The 18,737-nt window shown below is 33.1% G+C and overlaps 1 protein-coding gene across 3 annotated transcripts in view; it reads left to right on the forward strand.

Moving 5' to 3' along the window:
• Positions 1–18,737, forward strand: part of PGR (progesterone receptor) — a 105,007-nt gene that overhangs the window by 38,796 nt on the left and 47,474 nt on the right. For all 3 annotated transcript variants that reach the window (XM_042957642.1, XM_042957643.1, XM_042957644.1), the window contains exon 3: positions 845–961. In XM_042957642.1, coding sequence (XP_042813576.1) covers positions 845–961 — 117 coding nt within the window. The remainder of the gene's footprint in view (positions 1–844; positions 962–18,737) is intronic.

Genomic DNA, 18,737 nt, shown 5'->3' on the forward strand with positions numbered 1-18,737 from the left:
TTATATTAAAAATAAAATAAATAAAATAAAATCATCATGGTTGAATATTAAATTAACATCCCAGACCTTTTGAAGGAAACTCCACAAATGATCCCATGGTCACACATAGTATCTGCATTTCTTCTACAATTCTTCTGTCTTTTCCTTCATTCAGTACTTCTCAGTGTTTTAAATTTTTCTCATTTATCATTATTTCCATTTATTGTGTTTTCTAATTTGCAGCCAAAATAACCTAGGCAGTAAAGTCAGCACAATCAGTGACATCTTTTTTTTTTTTTTAATGTGCTATTCACAATCATTTGACCCTGTAAGTAAGATAGCTCCAGGATTTTCCAATAGAATTAAGTGTATAGATTTTATAAAATGTCTATTTCAGAGACTTCTTTAGTTCTTTAGTCTGTTTCTTGAAGGTTTAGATGTCAGAAAGAAAAAAAAGTTTTACTATAGTTTGACTATCTTACATAACTAAAGCTTATCAACAACATGTAGATAACCTTGAAATGAGAAAGGGCTAAGGGCAATCTCATACTGACACCATTAAGAAGATGAACAGAAATATTATACAAAACATTTTTAAAGGAGTCATAAAATTAATTTATATGCTGTGTGCACCTCATTAAGGCTCATGAAGACACGGGTAAACTATTAAACAGGGTTTGGAGCATCCCCAACATTCACTTATGCCAGGCAAGAGGCGGAGAGAGACAGTAATGCACTTGCTGATGTGCATTTGTTGTTGTTGTTGTTGTTGTTGTTGTTGTTGTTGTTTTAAGTTTTCTATGCATAAAATTTCCAAAGGTCTTTAGATATCATATATAACTCTTGTTTTTGTTTTGTTTTCTAGGGCAGCATAATTATTTATGTGCTGGAAGAAATGATTGCATTGTTGATAAAATCCGCAGAAAAAACTGCCCCGCATGTCGCCTTAGAAAGTGTTGCCAGGCTGGCATGGTCCTTGGAGGTAATACTGATGTTTTCATCAGTAATATGCTGTTGAATATTTACACTCTAAAACCGTGGGCCGGGAAATCCTAGTTTTCTTATTCATCTTTGTTCTTGTTTTGCTTTTCCTGTCATGATTATTGGTGTCTGAATGATGCAACCATTAATATCACATTAACTATAGATTCTCATCTTTTTTAGGTATGTTATGAAAAGTAATAAGCCTTCATTTGTCTATATTGCCTATACGGAGATGCTATGAGAAGTTCACCAGCCTCTTATTAAGTAACATAGGTTGGATCTAGTCTCTACCACTCACTGTCTGGGTAGCCTTGGATAAGTCATTAACTCCTTCTGGGCATCAGTCTCCTTATTTGTAAAATGAGAGTACTGAGGTTCTTTTCAGAATCAAAAATTGATTCTGTGAATTGGTCAAGTACATTGGTCTTTATCCATCTCCCTCTCTCTCTCCATCAATCCCCTCCCACCCTACTTCCCTTCCTCATTCTCTTTAAGTAACTATATATGGAGCCCTTAGCACTTACCAGGTACTCTTCTAAATTCTGGGGGTATAGCAGCACACACACACACACACACACACACACACACACACACACACAAAACAGAAACAGAAACAAATCTCTACCCTAATGGAGCTTACATTTTGGGTAGAGGAACAATAAGTATGTATGTCAAATTATTGTAAGTGTTATCAAAAATATTAAGCCGGATGAATTAATAGGAAGTATCAGGGAGAGGAGTCACTTCTGAATCCTTTAATTAATATTTTCATTTCACTTGGCAATTTCTTTTTCTTCCCCCTTCTAAGTATATTTTCTTTTTCCCTCTCTAAGTTTTTATTTATTGTTTTTCAAATTTTATTTTTTATGGTTCCAAGTTTTTATTTAAATTACAGCTAGTTAACATATAGTATATTAATTTCAAGTATAGAATTGAGTGATTCATTGCTTACATACAACACCCAGTGCTCATCACAACAAGTTCCCTCCAAGATAACCACCATCTACTTCTCCCATCCCCCTGCCCACCTCCCCTCTGGTAACCATTGTTTGTTCACTATAGTTAAGAGTCTGTTTCTTGGTTTTTGCTTCTCTCTTTTTATCCCCCTCTATTTTCATTTGTTTTGTTCTTAAATTCCACATATGAGTAAACTCATATGGTATTTGTCTTTCTCTGACTTACTTCACTTAGCATAATATTCTCTAGCTCCATCCACGTCATTGCAAATGGCAATAGTTCATTTTTTTTAAGGCTGAGCAATATCCCATTGTGTATACATACCACTTCTTCTTTATCCATTTATCAGTCCATGGACATTTGGGTTCTTTCCATAATTTGGCTATTGTTGATAATGCCTCTATAAACATCAGGGTGCATGTATCTCTTTCAAATTAGTATTTTTGTTTCCTTTGGGTAAATACCTAGTAGTGCAGTTGCTGGCTCATAGGGTAGCTCTATTTTTAACTTTTGAGCAACATCCATACTGTTTTCCAGAGTGGCTGTGTCAGTTTACATTCCCACCCACAGTACAGAAGGGTTCCCATTTCTTCATATCCTTGCCATCATCTGTGGTTTTCTGAGTTGTTAATTTTACCTACTCTGACCCATGTGAGGTGGTATCTCAATGTGGTTTTGATTTGTATTTCCCTGATGATGAGTGATCTTTTCATGTGTCTGTTGGCCATCTGGATGTCTTCTTTGGAAAATTGTCTATTCCTGTCTTCTGCCCATTTTTTAAAATGGATTATTTGTTTTTCAGGTGTTGAGTTTTATAAGTTCTTTGTATATTTTGGATACTAAACCTTTATCTGACATCATTTGCACATATCTTCTCCCATTCCCTCAGTTGCCTTTCAGTTTTGTAGATTGTTTCCTTCACTGTGCAGATGGTTTTACTTTGATAAGGTTCCAATAGTTTATTTTTGCTTTTTTATCTCCCTTGCCTCAGGAGATATATCTAGTAAGAATTTGCTATGGCCAATGTCAAAGAGGTTACTGCCTGTGTTCTTCTCTACGATTTTAATGTTTTCCTGTTTAACATTTAAGTCTTTTATCCAATTTGAATTTATTTTTGTTTATGGTATAATAAAGTGGTTCAGTTTCATTTTTTTGCATGTTGCTATCCAGTTTTCCTGACACGCTTGTTGAAAAGACTGTCTTTTTTTCCATTGGATAGTCTTTCCTAGTCTCTTGAAGATTAATTGACCATATATAGTTGTGGGTTCATTTCTGAGTTTTCTGTTCTGTTCCACTGATGTGTCTGTTTTTGCACCAGTAACATACTGTCTTGATCATTACAGCTTTGTAATATGACTTGAAGTTGAGAATTGCGATGCTTCCATCAGTTAACCATTTCTTAAGCAATATCTCCGGCATCATGAGTTTGATGTAATGGTTATAATTTTTCTAAAATACATTAAAATGAACTCATAACCTTTTTGTAGTGTGTATATATATATATATATATATATATATATATATATATATATAATAGAGACATAGTTAACCTAAAAGTTACCTTAGTTTCAGGTGTAAAACAGTGATTTGACAGGTCTATGTGCTGTGCTCACCACAAGTTTTGCTACCTTCTGTCTTCATACAATGCTATTACAATACCAATGATTTAATTCCCTATGCTGTAGCTTTCATCTCCATGACTTGTACATTCCATGAGTGGATAACCTGTACCTCTCACTCTCTTTCACCTATTTTGCCAATCCCCCCAGCTCCCTCCACTCTGGCGACCATGTTTGGTCTCTGCATTTATGGGTCTATTTCTGCTTTTCTGTTTGTTTCTTTAGATTTCACGTGTAAGTGAAATCATATGTTATTTGTCTTTGATGTATTTCACTTAGCATAATAGCCCCTAAGACTATGTATGTTGTTGCAAATGGCAAGATTTCATGCTTTTTCATGACTAAGTCAATTGCACATATATATCACATCTTCTTTATCCATCTATCTACTTATGGACACTTGGGTTGCTTCCCTAATTTGGTTGTTGTTTATAATGCTGCAATAAACATAGGGGTGCAAATATCTTTTTGAATTAGTGTTTTTGTTTTCTTTGAGACCCTGTGGTTTAATTACTGAATCATGTGGTATTTCTAACTTTTTGAGGAACCTCCATACTGTTTTCCATAGTAGCTACAACAATTTTCATTCCCACCAGCAGTGCACAAGGCTTCCTTTTTCTTCATATCCTTTTCATCACTTGTTATTTATTGTCTTTTCAATTCTAGCTATTCTGACAGGGATAAGGTAATACCTCACTGTAATTTTGGTTTGCATTTCCCCGATGTTTAGTGATTTTGACCATCTTTCATATGCTGGTTGGCCATGTATGTCTTCTTTGGAAAAATGTCTATTCAGGTCCACTGGCCATTAAATTTTTTTTTAATGTTTGCTTATTTTTGAGAGACAGAGATAGAGAGAGAGTATGAGTATAGGAGGGACACAGAATGCAAAGCAGGCTCCAGGCTCTGAGCTGTCAGCACAGAGCCTGACTCAGAGCTCAAGCTCCCAAACCTGGAGATCATGACCTGAGCTGAAGTTGGACACAACCAACCTGACCAGGAGCCACCCAGGAGCCCCTCTGCCAATTTTTAATCAGATTTTTTTTTTGGTGTTGAGTCATATAAGTTATTTATAAATTTTGGATATTAATGCCTTGTCAGATATATCATTTGCAAAAATCTTCCATTCAGTAAGTTGCCTTTTTGTTTTGATGATGATTTCCTTCACTGTACAGAGGCTTTTTATTTTGGTTTGGTCCCAATAGTTTAATTTTGCTTTTATTTATCTTGCCTGAAGAGACATATCTAGAAAAATGTTGCTAAGAACAATGGCAAGATATTATTGCATGTGTTTTCTTCTAGGAATTTTATGGTTTCCAGTTTCACATTTAGGTGTTTAATCCATTTTGAGTTTATTTTTGTATATAGTTTAAGTAAGTGATCCAATATCATTCTTTTGCTTAATGCTGTCCAGTTTTCCCAGCACCATTAAAGAGACTGTCTTTTCCCCCCTGCATATTGTTGTCATAGATTAATTGATCATAAAAGCATTAGTTTATTACTGGGCTCTCTATCCTATTACATTGATCTGTGTCTGTGTTGGTGCCAGTACATGGTGTTTTTATTACTACAGCTTTGTAGTATATCTTGAAATCTGGAATTGTTATACCTCCAGCTTTGTTCTTCTTTCTCAAGATTGCTTTGGCTATTTGAGGTCTTTTGTAGTTCCATACAAATTTTAGTATTACTTTTTCTAGTTCTATGACAAATGCTATTGATATTTTGATAGGGATTTCACTGAATGTGTAGATTGCTTTGGATAGCATGGACATTTCAATGATACTGAACTTCCAATCCATGAGCCTGCTATACGTATTTGCATTTGTGTCCTCTTCAGTTTGTTTTGTTAATGTCTTATAGTTTTTTTTTATTTTGTTTAAATCCAAGTTAGTTAACATATAGTGTAATATTGGTTCCAGGAGTAGATTTTAGTCATTTATCACTTACATATAGCACCCAGTGCTCATCCCAACAAGTGCCCTCCTTAATGCCCTTCACCCATGTAGTCTATCACCCCACCCACCTCCCCTCCAGCAACCCTAAGTTTGTTCTTTGTATTTAAGAGTCTCTTATGGTTTGCTTCCTCTGTTTTTATCTTATTTTTCTTTCCCTTCTCCTATGTTCATCTGTTTTGTTCCTTAAATTCCACATATGAATGAAGTCATATGATATCTATCTTTCTCTGGCTGACTTATTTCGCTTAGCATAATATGCTGTAGTTCCATCCATGTTGTTGCAAATGGCAAGATTTCATTCTTTTTGATTGCCGAGTAATATTCCAGTGTGTGTGTGTGTGTGTGTGTGTGTGTACATACATACCATATCTTCTTTATCCATTTGTTAGTCAATGGACATTTGGGCTCTTTCCATAATTTTGCTATTGTTGATATTGCTGCTATAAACATTGGGGTACATGTGCCCCTTAGAATCAGCACTTTTGTATCCTTTGGATAAATACCTAGTAGTGCAATTGCTGGGTTATAAGGTAGCTCTATTTTTAATTTTTTCAGGAACAAAAACACTGTTTTGCAGAGTGGCTGCACCAGTTTGCATTCCTAACAACAGTGAAAAAGGGTTCTCCTTTCTCTGCATCCTCAGCAACATCTGTTGTTTCCTGATTTGTTAATTTTAGCTATTCTGACAGGTGTGAGGTGGTTATCTCATTAGAATCTATAATTGAAAATCTATCCCAAGCCAAAAATAGTCATTCACATAATATAACCATTTTAATATTTTTCCCATTAGAGTTTTTTTAATGATTCTCCATAATATAACAACTTGCTGTATTATGTAATTATAAAATATATTAAGCCTACCAAATTAATAAAAATAAACAAGTAAATACCTATATATCTGTCACTCAATTTTTAATTGATATGATCATTTTTCATATATTCTTCACTCTAAGGAATAATATATTAACAGATATTTTAAAGCTTTTGATATGTTCTTTCACTAAACTCATTAGATTAATTTCTTATAAAATTTCCTTGTCTCTCTTTTTTTAAAATCAGGTAGTCTCCACAAACCTTCCAAACTACCCCTGAAGTTATTTCAAGTTAATTTGTCTTCCCCAAACACCATATTGTCATTCAAAATAATTTAGGGAGTTTCATAGTGTTAGATGGTTCATAGAACTAATATATAATGCAGTATCTTTGATTCTGAGGGCTATCTGGGATATAAAAAAAAGAAAGAAGGAGGAAAACCTTACTGTATTTCAGGCATATTTGAAGGAAAGATTGATTGAATTCTAATGTTATCTTGTGGTCAGTATCACAAACTGAGAAATATGGTTTGTGCATTTAAATATCTCATAAGTAGATCTGCACAGAGGTTTATTAGAAAGAAGTGGCACCACACTCTGATATGTCATAGTCCTGGTATTGGTCTGCCTGGCAGAGTTAATAGCAAAAGTCTGTGGAGTCAACAGTCCAGTTCTTATAAATCAGAAAGGTATGCAATTTCTGGATCAGATTCTAACTGCTAGTCCTGTATTAAAATTTCTGGAGTAAGGGTAAGTGTACTTGTATTCTACTGAGAATGTGAGAGCTTCCTTTTGAATGATAATCAGGGTTGCTTCTAGTTGGATTCTTTCATAATTAGAAGAGTTTCACTTAAGTAATAATAGCCTACATACTACTAAAAATGGAGATACATCCTTTCCTTCCTTCCTACATGTTTACCACTCTGAGGTTTCTCATTTCTGATATAGAGACCATTTAAATAACAAAAGATGAAACAAAGAGTAAACCTTGAAAATTTTTTTAAAGATTTAATAAAATATATGGAAGAATTTCAGAAGCCAGAAATATTAATGTTTTCACAGGTCATGACATAGATATCGCAGGTTGTAATACCAGCTTTAGTGGCTGTGTGCTGATTATAAGAATTGTGTTTGAGTTATTGGGTCTCTTAGTTGCATATAAGTCTTATTTTTAATAAACCACTTTCCTTGCCTTCACCAGGTCACAATAAACTCTTGCATTTTGTTATTGCTATACAGTACTGAGTAGGAAAGATAGTTACATGCTGAAGTATGGTAATATATCTTCTAATTTAGGTGTTATGCTTCCAACTTCTTTCCTTTGGAAAAAATTTTTGTGTAATGACTCACAAAAAAATTCTAAAATGAATACGGCTCTGTATTTTGCATTTGTGGTAAAAATGATGAATTATTATAAAGGTAATTAGCTCTTACAAATATAAGTAACTTTCTACATAAAGGAATGATTAAATACATAGTTAATGTTAGCTGAAATTTTTTTAAAGCTGGAGACTATTTTTATAGGGTTGTTATTTATTTATTTATTTTGGTAGAAAGCCTTTTCTTCAGATTTTAAAGGGTTATGCTAGAAAGCTAGTTTCTTTCCTGCCCCCTTTTGCCCCTATATTCACCTCCCATGTCTCTTGGCAAAGAGAATAACTTTCTGGGCTACAGAATATGGGTTGTGTAGTAAAGTGTTGTTTTTTTCTCTTCCTATACTTGAAAGCCAGAAAGTCTTTTTTTTTTTTTTTTTTTTTTTTTTGAAGAATTTCTGAACAGTACCTTCTTTGGAAGTATAGAAACTTAGTCTGTGCCTTTAATTACTATAAAAACTGAAATCATCTGTCCTCTCTTTGATGCAGGAATTGGTTTGGGTGATGCCTGCCACCTAACCTCTTTGGACTATCTTCCTCTTATGAGCATTTCCTTTTCTACCCAAACCCTGGTCTTTGAATGAGCAACCCCCATACCAAGATAATACTTCTCACACTATTTCCTCAGTTCACTAAATTGAATGAAACCTACAGCCAAATAGTGTCTTCTGGTCACTTCCTGATTGTTCACCCTAAACCCCCTTTCACACATACGGGATAAGGATATTCCTTAGAATATTCATTCTCATTTCTTTGTGTTTTTTGTTTGTTTTGGGGTGTTTTTTGGTGGTTTGGTTTTTTGTTTGTTTGTTTGTTTGTTTGTTTTCAATTAGGGACTGCTTTTATGGCTGCCAGCTAAAACTGTTCAAGAGCATCTAGCAGTATTTACTGTTTTTAGACCCCCTTAAAAAGTTAGGGTTGAGGGATATAAAGATTCTCCTCCATTTGTAGTCTAACTTTATTTGGATAATTGAGACATTTACTATTTAAAACAATTCTAATATAGTTTGGGTTTTTTTTTTTAAATATTCATTTTAATTTTATATTTCCTGTTATCTAGCATTTGTATTTTTTTAAGTATAAATGCAGGCATGTTGGTTTAATCTGGGAAGTAGAAAAGCAAGCTAAATCTGTGCCAAAAGAGGTTGTTAGAGCATAGTCCCAATGTACTGATCCCAGCAACATCATCCTTTTGATAATTCGAAGTAAAACACAGATCTAGACATGATTTCTCACAGCTACTATTGAGATAATTGCCTATAAATCCAACTAAACAAGAGCAAAGCTTATTATGATCCTCATAATATCAAAGGATTTGCACTATTCCCTGTCTGCTGATCTTTACCCTCTATTTTCTCATCCAATTCCCAGAAAGCTTTCCAGCTTCCATAAAATTTACATTTTAATATCCAATATAATATTCTGCCTCTATGCAATGTGCCCAGCATTATCACATGAACACCTTGTGTCATCCACAAAATAAAAAATATAACATTTTTTTGCCAGAAATAAAAACAAATAGAGAGGCCATGGCAAAGTAAACATTCACTTCAGAACTTAGTCCATAATTAGTAATCTATATTACTTTATTCAGTCTGAAAGATTTACGTATATGTTTACCTATTTGGTTTTTTTTCCAACTCAGTCCTTCATTCAGTTTACTTGTTTTTGATATAAAATTTTTGTAAGTTCTTTATGTGGGAAATTATTAATGATAATTTCATTTATCCATTTAAAATATCTTTCTTTACCCTTCACTTTCAAAAGATGATTTTGGTGATTTAAAAATTTTAGGTTGACTTTGTTTTTCTCCACGCTGTAAAGATTCTCATCTACTACCTTCTGGGAGTATCATTTTTTCTGAGAATTCTCCCATTTATCTAACAGCTGTTTCTTTGAGGCAATATTTTATCTATATTTATGTAAAATGTTTTTTATACTTTTTCTACAAATTCACTGTAACAACCAGTAATAAGTTAGCTTCATTTGTTCTACTTGTAAATCATGATTTATAAATTTGTGTCTTTTGTACATACCAGGAGGATCAATACCATCCCAGTATTCTTCAAATATTGCTTCCCTCCACATTGCCTTTTTCTACCTCTAGAACACTTACTAGACATATATTAGCACATTCTCTCTTCCAAATATCCTTACCCTATATAATATTTCTCATATTGTTATCTATGCTATATTCTGTGAAATTTAGTCAGTTATATCTTCAAGTTTACCATCTCTTAACTTTAGTGGTGGTATTTTTTTAAACATTATACTTGTTTCTTTTATAAATTTGTCTTATTTTTACTAAAATAAAAAAGCTTTTACTTTTTTGTGTTTCCATTCTTTTTTCATATAACTTTAATAAGTTGTAAACAAATTTGCCACAAATATTTGTATTCACTAATTCCAAAGTCCCATAACTCCGAATCTAATTATGCCACTGTAGCATGATGGTTTAAAAAAAAGCCGTTATTATTTACAGAATTCCCCCATGATTGTAGTTATACTCCTTTATAGCAAATTTCAGGCTACCAGAGTTTTAAAAATTGGCTCTCAGTATTCCTGAATATTTAATAAGTTTTCATAGGCCATTATGAGCCAGTTCCAGTTCCAGCACCCTGCTTATTATCTCTGTTACTTCTTACTCATTGTGCCTTTTGTAATTTTGGATTATAAATTCATGTCTGGCACAGCTTAATTTTATTTTCTTTCTTTCTTTCTTTCTTTCTTTCTTTCTTTCTTTCTTTCTTTCTTTCTTTCTTTCTTTCTTTCTTTCTTTCTTTCTTTCTTTCTTAATTCTTTAATTCTGTGTGGCCTTAATTGAGGGAGTTTCTGTCCAAAGAATTCTTATTTTATTCTTCCAGGCACTTTAAGGATTTCATTAATGCTCTAGGATTCCTATACCATGCAGGTAGAATAATTTCAAGCTGCCGATCTGGCTGAAGAAGGCCTTTGATTAAGAGTGATCAAAGGAGAGATGTTTTATACTGAACTAATAAGGATGAAACAGACAAGCTGTCTTCTCATGTCCCCTTTGTCAGTGGATAGAAATAGTCTTCATTTTGGACTCCTTGATACTTTGCTGACTTTGTGAGTTTAACTATGCATTTAAAAGTATGTTAGTTATATTTCATCCATCATATTAGGTGTTCTGGAGAAGGGATTTATAAGCTACCTAATTTTCTACATTTCCAGAAGAGTTTATATAGAATTTTATGCCAGTTTCAATCAAATATATTAACTCTGCTTTAAAATTTTAAAATTTGTCAATAGGTTAAAAAAGAATTTTTTATGAATATAATTTATTTTCAAATTGGCTTACATACAACATCCAGTGCTCATCCCAACAAGTGCCCTCCTCAGTGCCCATCACCTACTTTCCCCTGTCTCCCAACCCCCACCAACCTGCAGTTTGTTCTCTGTATTTAAGAGTCTCTTAGGGTTTGCCTCCCTCCCTTTCTGTTTGTATCTATTTTTTTCCCCTTCCTTTCTGCCATGGTCTTCTGTTTGTAAAAAAGAATTTTTAAAACACCTCTGTAGGCGATGGTATAGCATTATACAAGTATGAGGATGCACAGTCAGCACAAGTAGGGTTTGACTTAAATTTCCCCACCAATAGCTGCAGGACGCACTGCAATCTTTACACATCTCTGCTTTCTTTTCCATTAAGATCACATAATGAGGTGGGTGCTTGGGTAGCTCAGTCAGTTAAACATCAGACTCTTGATTTTGGCTCAGATCATGATCTCACAATTTCTGAGTTCAAGCCCACATTGGGCTCCTCCATGCTAACAGAGTCCGTTTGGGACTCTGTCTCCTTCTCTCTCTGCTCCTCCCCCATGCACGTGCACACACTCTCTCTCTCAAAATACATAAAACAGAAAAAAAAAGATTACATAATTAGAGTTATTATGAGGGCAAATGAAATGATACATCTAAAGCATGTAGCATGGCGTCTGGCCTATAAAAAAGTTTAGTAAATAGTAGCTTAAAATATCTTTCATATCATGGAGTCATTTATGCAAATATTGTCATTGTTAAAATAATATTTAACTTTAATGCAGAATATTTATTGTATCTTCTAAAAGTTTTTAATTATTTATCTGTAGGAACCATTAAAAAATCAATGCAGGTATCTTGGAATTGCATTAATTTACCGAATCATAGATAGTAGAGTGTATTTAATTAGTGTAAAGTAATTGAATATTGTCATATCTATTTACGTTTTCAAACTATGTTTTTCCCATGGAAACATAATCTTGAAAGAAAATGTATATATTTTTATGTGGTAGGAAATTTTTCTAAATGATTGCAAATATTTCTCAGTTAATTTTTTTTTTAGCTTTGTAGAAAATGTCCTACTTGTTTTGATTTTTAGAAATGCTTTTAAAACTGTTTGGGATAGAGCCTGTGACTCCAGGAACATGTTGAAGTTACAAAAGATATTCATCAATTTGATCTACCAAAGGCAAAAGAGAATCTGTGTTGCTTAGGATGGGACTGAGGGAAGTAGGAGGAGTGAGATGGAAAAGGAAGTGAGTGGGATGTTACTGTGTGTACTACTTCCCTTGGCCAACCAAATCTTTACTAAAATTCTATTCAAACATGGAAAATGTATGGAATGGGCCCCTTCTCACTCAAATATATATACATTGCCATTGTTTTTAGGCATGTAATATAATTGAAAGAAAATGAGATTCTTATATTTTTCCTTTGTTGATGACCTGTGTTTTCTCCCTCTGTTTCTTAATCCTTTAATTTCAGTATTTTCATCAATATTTAGCTCTATCTTAATCTATTATTTTTTCCTGAAACAGAATAAGCCCTTTTTGATTTGAAATGTCAAGTCTTCTTATATATTAGCAAAGTATTCTGTATTACCTCCAAAATTTTTTTTCAGAGAGAGAGGTGGGGGGGCGGGGAGGAAGAGAGACAGCATGAACAGGGGTGAGGGACAGAGGGAGAGAGAATCCCAAGCAGGCTTCATGCTCAGCACAGAGCCCGATGCAGCACTCTATCCTGCAGTCCTGGAGATCATCACCTGAGCTGAAATCAAGAGTCGGATGCTCAAGCAGCTGAGCCACCCAAGTGCCCCAGAGACTTTTTGTTTCATATTTTCTTTCCTTTTTTTCATAGTCCTCAATAATAATTGGTACCTGAGCTCTTTTCTTTGTCTTCCACACCTGCCATCCTTTCTCTACTCAGTTTCATTTTAGTTATTTTATACTTTATTTGGTGATTTTTCTTAAAATCTCAGGGTCGGAACGTCATGTCTCTGGTTACTTTTTGTTTTACCCTGGCAGGTCTCCTCCTTTATTCTCCTAATAAGGTTTTTTTCATCAATAATGGCCTTATTTCTTCATTTTTTTCTCTTCCGTCTCCCATTTTAACTTACTGTTTTGTAATTTATTTCATCTTTTATTTCTCTTCTTTGGATTCTTGAAACTTAGATGCCATTTTATTTTTGAAATATAGTGAAAGTTTGCTTAAGTCCCTTTCCTACAGTAATTCTCCCTCCAATTTGTATTCATCTGATTCTTGATTTTTACATTTTCATCATTTCTAAAATTAATTTTTATTAAATTTCATATGATATGTCTGTTACTTACTACACAGTTAAGTCTATGTAATTCTGTCTTTGCCTGGTAATTGACTTAGTATCTGATAGTGATTTCCCCTTGGCTTTCTCTAGTTTTGATTAAACCTTTATAATTTGAGCCAGAAGGCTTGATATCTTAGCTATTTGGTTTGATATGAAAGACAGGGAAACAGTGGTTGGGGACATAAATGTAATAATGTCAACAGCTGAAGTTTAACTTCTGTTGTGATAGAATATTATTTTCCATTTTTAAAACAATAATTTTTAGAACTGGTAAACATAATGATTTTTTCTTTCCTGGCACCTAAATTTAGTTATTATATTTTAATTTTAATCTTTTTAAGCTTAATTAACATAAAATATTATATTAGTTTTGGGTGTATAACATATTGATTCCTCAGTTCTATACATTACTCAGTGCTCACCACAATAAGTGTAGCTACCATCTGTCACCATATAGTATTAAAATATTATTGATTATATTCCCTATGTTATCTTTTTCATCTCCATGACTTATTTATTTTATAACTAGAAGTTTGTACCTCTTAACTCCCTTTATCTATTTCACACACCCCCTTATCCACCTTCCCTCTGGAAAGTTCTCTCTATATAAGAGTCTGTTTTTAGATTACCATGTAAGTGAAATCATATGGTATTTGTCTTTCTCTGTCTGACTTATTTCACTTAGCATAATATTAATGGTCCATCTATGTTATTGCAAATGGCAAGATCTTGTGTTATTTTATGGCTAAGTAATATTCCTGTGTGTCTATGTCTGTGTATATCACATCACCTTTATCCATTCATCTATCAATGGACACTTGTATTGTTTCCGTATTTTGGCTATAGTAAATAATGCTGCTATTAATGTAGGGGTGCTTACATATTTTCAAATTAGTGTTTCTTTTCTTTGAGTAAAAACCCAGTAGTTGAATTACTGGATCATATGGTATATCTATTTTTAATGTTTTAAGGAACATTCATGTTGTTTTCCACAGCAGTTGCACCAATTTACATTCCCACCAACAGTACACAAGGATTCCCGTTTCTCCACTTTCTTGCCAAGACTTTTTATTTATCATTCTTCTGATTCTAGCCATTTTGAATGGTGCGAAGTGATATCTTGTGACTTTGATTTATGTTTCCCTGATGATTGGTGATGAGCATCTTTTCATGTGTCTGTTGTACATGTCTGTGTCTTTTTTGAAAAAAAAATGTGTATTCAGGTACTCTGCCTATTTTTTAATCAAAATTGTTTTGTGTTAGGTTGCATAAGTTCTTTATATATCTTGGATATTAAGCCCTTGTCAGATAGATCATTTACAGAGATCTTCTTCAATTCAGTAGCTTGCCTTTTTGTTTTGTTGATGGTTTCCTTTACCATGAAAAAACTTTATTTTGCTGTAGTCCTAATTTAATTTTGCTTTTGTTTCCCATGCCTCATGAGACATATCTAGAAAATGTTTCTATGGCTGATGTCAAAGAGATTATTGTGTGTGCTTTCTTCTAGGAGTTTTATTGTTTCAGGTCTCACATTTAGGCCTTTAATCTTTGTATATGATGTAATAAAGTGGTCCAGTTTTATTCTTTGTATGTAGCTGTCTAGTTTTGTCAACACCATTTATTGAAAAGACTATCTTTACCCCTATTGTATATTATTGCCTCCTTTGTTTTAGATTAATTGGCCATATAAGTATGGGTTTATTTCTGGGCTCTCTATCCTGTTACATTGATCTATATATCTGTTTTTGTGCCAGTACCATACTGTTTTGATTGCTATAGCTTTGTAATAAAGTTTGAAATTCCAGGGCATGGTATCTCCAGCTTGTTTTTCTTCCTCAAGTTTGCTTTGTCTGTTCAAGGTCTTTTGTTGTTCCATACAAATTTTACAATAATTTTTATTATTTGTGTGAAAAATTTTGTTGGTATTTTGGTAGGGATTGCACTGAATCTAGATTTCTTTGGATAACATGGACATTTTAATGATACTAACTCTCCCAAGCCATAAATGTGGTATACATTTCCATTTGTTTTCTTTTATCAGTGTTTTATAGTTTCAGAGGATATGTCTTTTACCTCCTTGTTTAAATTTATTCCTAGGTGTTTTATTCTTTTTGGTGTAGTTATAAATGGTATTGTTCTCTTAATTTCTCCTTCTGCTACTTTGTTATTAGTTTATAAAAATGTGATATATTTCTGTATATTAACTTTGTAGGCTTCAACTTTACTGAATTCATTTATCAATTAATAGTTTTTTGGTGGAGTCTTTCAGGTTTATGTATATAGTTTCATTGCTTCATAGCATTTTCGTTAAGATCGAGTGTAATATCTGTGCATAGTATCATGTCAATGCGATAATAACTGTTTTACTTCTTCTTCTCCATTTTGGATGCCTTTTATTTCTTTTTCTTGTCCAATTGCTGCAGTTAGGACTTTCAGTACTGTGTTGAATAAAAGTGGTGAGTGTAGAATCCTTGCTTTATTTCCTAATCTTAATCTTACAAGAAAATCAGTTTTTCACCATTGAGTATGATTTTAACTGTGGGGTTTTCATATATGGTTTTTAATATGGTGAGTCCTGTTCCTTCTAAACCCAGTTTGTTGAGAGGTTTTAAAGTGAGTAATTGTTGTATTTTGTAAAATGATTTTCTGCATCTTTTGAGATAATCATATGATTTTTAACCTTTCTCTTATTAATGTGATGTATAACACTGATTTGCAAATATTGAACCACCTTTGGTCTCTGGAATAAATCCTGCTTGATCGTGGTGAATAATTTTTTTTAGTATTGTTGAATTTGGTTTGCTAATACTTTGTTGAGGATATTTGCATCTATGTTCATCAGAGATACTAGCCTACAGTTTTGGAGTCTTTGTCTGGTTTTGCTATCAGGGTAATTCTGGTCTCACAAAACAATTTTGGAAGTTTTTCTTGCTCTTTGATTTTTCAGAATAGTTTGAGAAGAATAGGTATTAACTTTTCTTTAAATATTTAGTAGAATTCACCCATGAAGCCATCTTGTCCTAGACTTTGTTTGTTGGGAGCGTTTTGATTCCCGATTCAAGTTTCATTACTAGTAATCAATCTGTTCAAATTTTCCTTTTCTTCCTGATCCAGTTTTGGAAGAGTGATTGTTTCTAGGGATTTAGCCATTTATTCTAGGTTGTCCAATCTGTTGGCATATAATTTTTCATTATATTCTTTTATAATCCTTTGTATTTCTCTGGTGTTGGTTGTTATTTCTCCTTAATTTCTGATTTTATTTCAGTCCTCTCTTTTTTTTCTTGATGAATATGGCTAAAGTTTTATCAATTTCGCTCATTTTTCAGAGAACCACCTCCTGGTTTCAATGATCTTTCCCATTGTTTTTTAAGTTGCAATCTCATTTATTTTTGCTCTCATCTTTATTATTTCCTTCCTTCTACTATATCTGGCTTTGTTCTTTTTTTTAGCCCATTAAGGTGTAAGGTTAGGTTGTTTATTTGACATTTTTCTTTTTTCTCTGGAAGTTGTCAGGTATCACTCTAACTGTTCTCTAAGAACTGCTTTTGCATCTTCTGAAAGACTTGAGATGTTGTGTTTTCATTTTCATTTGTCTGAAGGTATGTTTTCATTTCTTCTGATTTCTTGGTTGATCCATTTATTGTTTAGTAGCATTTGCTTAACCTCCATATATTTGTGTTCTTTCCAGATTTTTTCTCATAATTGATTTTTAGTTTCATAACATTGTGCTCAGAAAAGATGCATGGTATAATTTCTACCTTCTTGAGTTTATTGAGACTTGTTTTGTGATCTAACATGTGATCTATTATGGAGATTGTTCCATGTGCACTTGAAAAGAATATGTATTCTGCTATTTGAGGATAGAATATTTTGTATATATCTGTTAGATTCATCTGGTATAATGTGTCATTTAAAGCCACTGTTTCCTTGTTGATTTTCTGTCTGGGTGATCTGTTCATTAATGTAATGGGGTGTTAACCCCTACTGTTGTATTACTATTAATTTCTCTCTTTATGTTGTTAATATTGGCTTTATATATTTAGGTGCTTCTACACTGGGTACATAAATATTTGTAATTCTTGTATCCTCTTGTTGGGTTTTTCTGCTTGTCATTATGTAGTGCCCTTCTTTGTCTGTTGCTACAGTCCTTGCAGAGTTTATTTTGTCTGAAAGAAATATTATTACCCCAGCTTTTTTCGGGTTCCATTTTCATAGTATATATTTTTCTATCCTTTCACTTTCAATCTGCATATATCTTTAATTCTGAAATGAGTTTCTTTTAGGCAGCATATAGATGGGTCTTTTTTTTTTTTTTCGTTTTTTTTCCCCATTCAGTCACCCTGTCCTTTGATTGGAGCATTTAGTCCATTTACACTTAAAGTAATTATTGATAAGTATATACTTTTTGCCATTTTGTTAATCGTTTTCTCATTGTTTTGTAGTTTTTCTCTGTTCCTTCCTTCTCATGCTCTTTCCCCATGTGGTTTGATGGCTTTCTTTAGCATTATGCTTGGATTCCTTGCTCTTTATTTTTTGTGTATCTACTATAGATTTTTGATTTGTGGTTAGCATTGGTTTCAGATCTAACATCTTGGGTATGTAGTAGTCTATATTAAGTTGATGGTCTCAAGTCAAACACATTCTAAAAGGACTGAATTTTTATTCCCCTCTCAATGTTTTATGTATATGAATGATATCATATTTTACATCTTTTTCTTTGGTCATTCCCTTGACTGATTTTTGTAGATAAAATTGATTTTGCTACTTTAGTGTATTAACCTCATTACTGGCTTTATAAGTGATTAATCTACTACCTTCTAATTATTAAAAGTGATATATCTAGAGATTTTTATAGACATATCTTCTTTCTGGTCATATAACTAAATTATTTTAATATTTTTATAGAATTATATTGTAATCCCTTGAGTTTTCTAGCTATAATATTATCTTCAAATAAACTAATTATTAATATGTTCACTGTTGGGTTTTGGTAAATAGTGTTTATATCTTTCTACCTGTACGTTGAGGTTTTTATTTGTGTGTTTTAGTAGTGGCTCTTGGATCTTAACAAAAAGCTTTTGCATTAGTTTCCTACTGCTGTAACAAATTACCACAATTTAATGATTTAAAACAACACACATTTATTATCTTAAATTTCTGGTGGTCAGAAGTCTGAAATGGGTTTTACTGGGCTAAAATCAAGGCATTAGCAGTACTGCATTTCATTTGTAGACTCCAGTCGAAAATCTCTATCCTTGCATGTTTCAGCTTCTAGGGCTGCACAATTCTTTGACTTGTGGTGCCAGTTCATCTTTAAAGCGAACAATAGTTTAGTCTTTGTCAAGACATCATCTCTTTTGACTCTGCTGTCTCCCTTTTCCCCATTTAAGAAACTTGAGTATCACACGGTCCTGAGTCCACCTGGGTGTTCCAAGCTGCTCTTCTTAATGTCAGCT

This window comes from Panthera tigris, chromosome D1, assembly GCF_018350195.1.
Source record: "Panthera tigris isolate Pti1 chromosome D1, P.tigris_Pti1_mat1.1, whole genome shotgun sequence".
Lineage (NCBI taxonomy): Eukaryota > Metazoa > Chordata > Mammalia > Carnivora > Felidae > Panthera > Panthera tigris.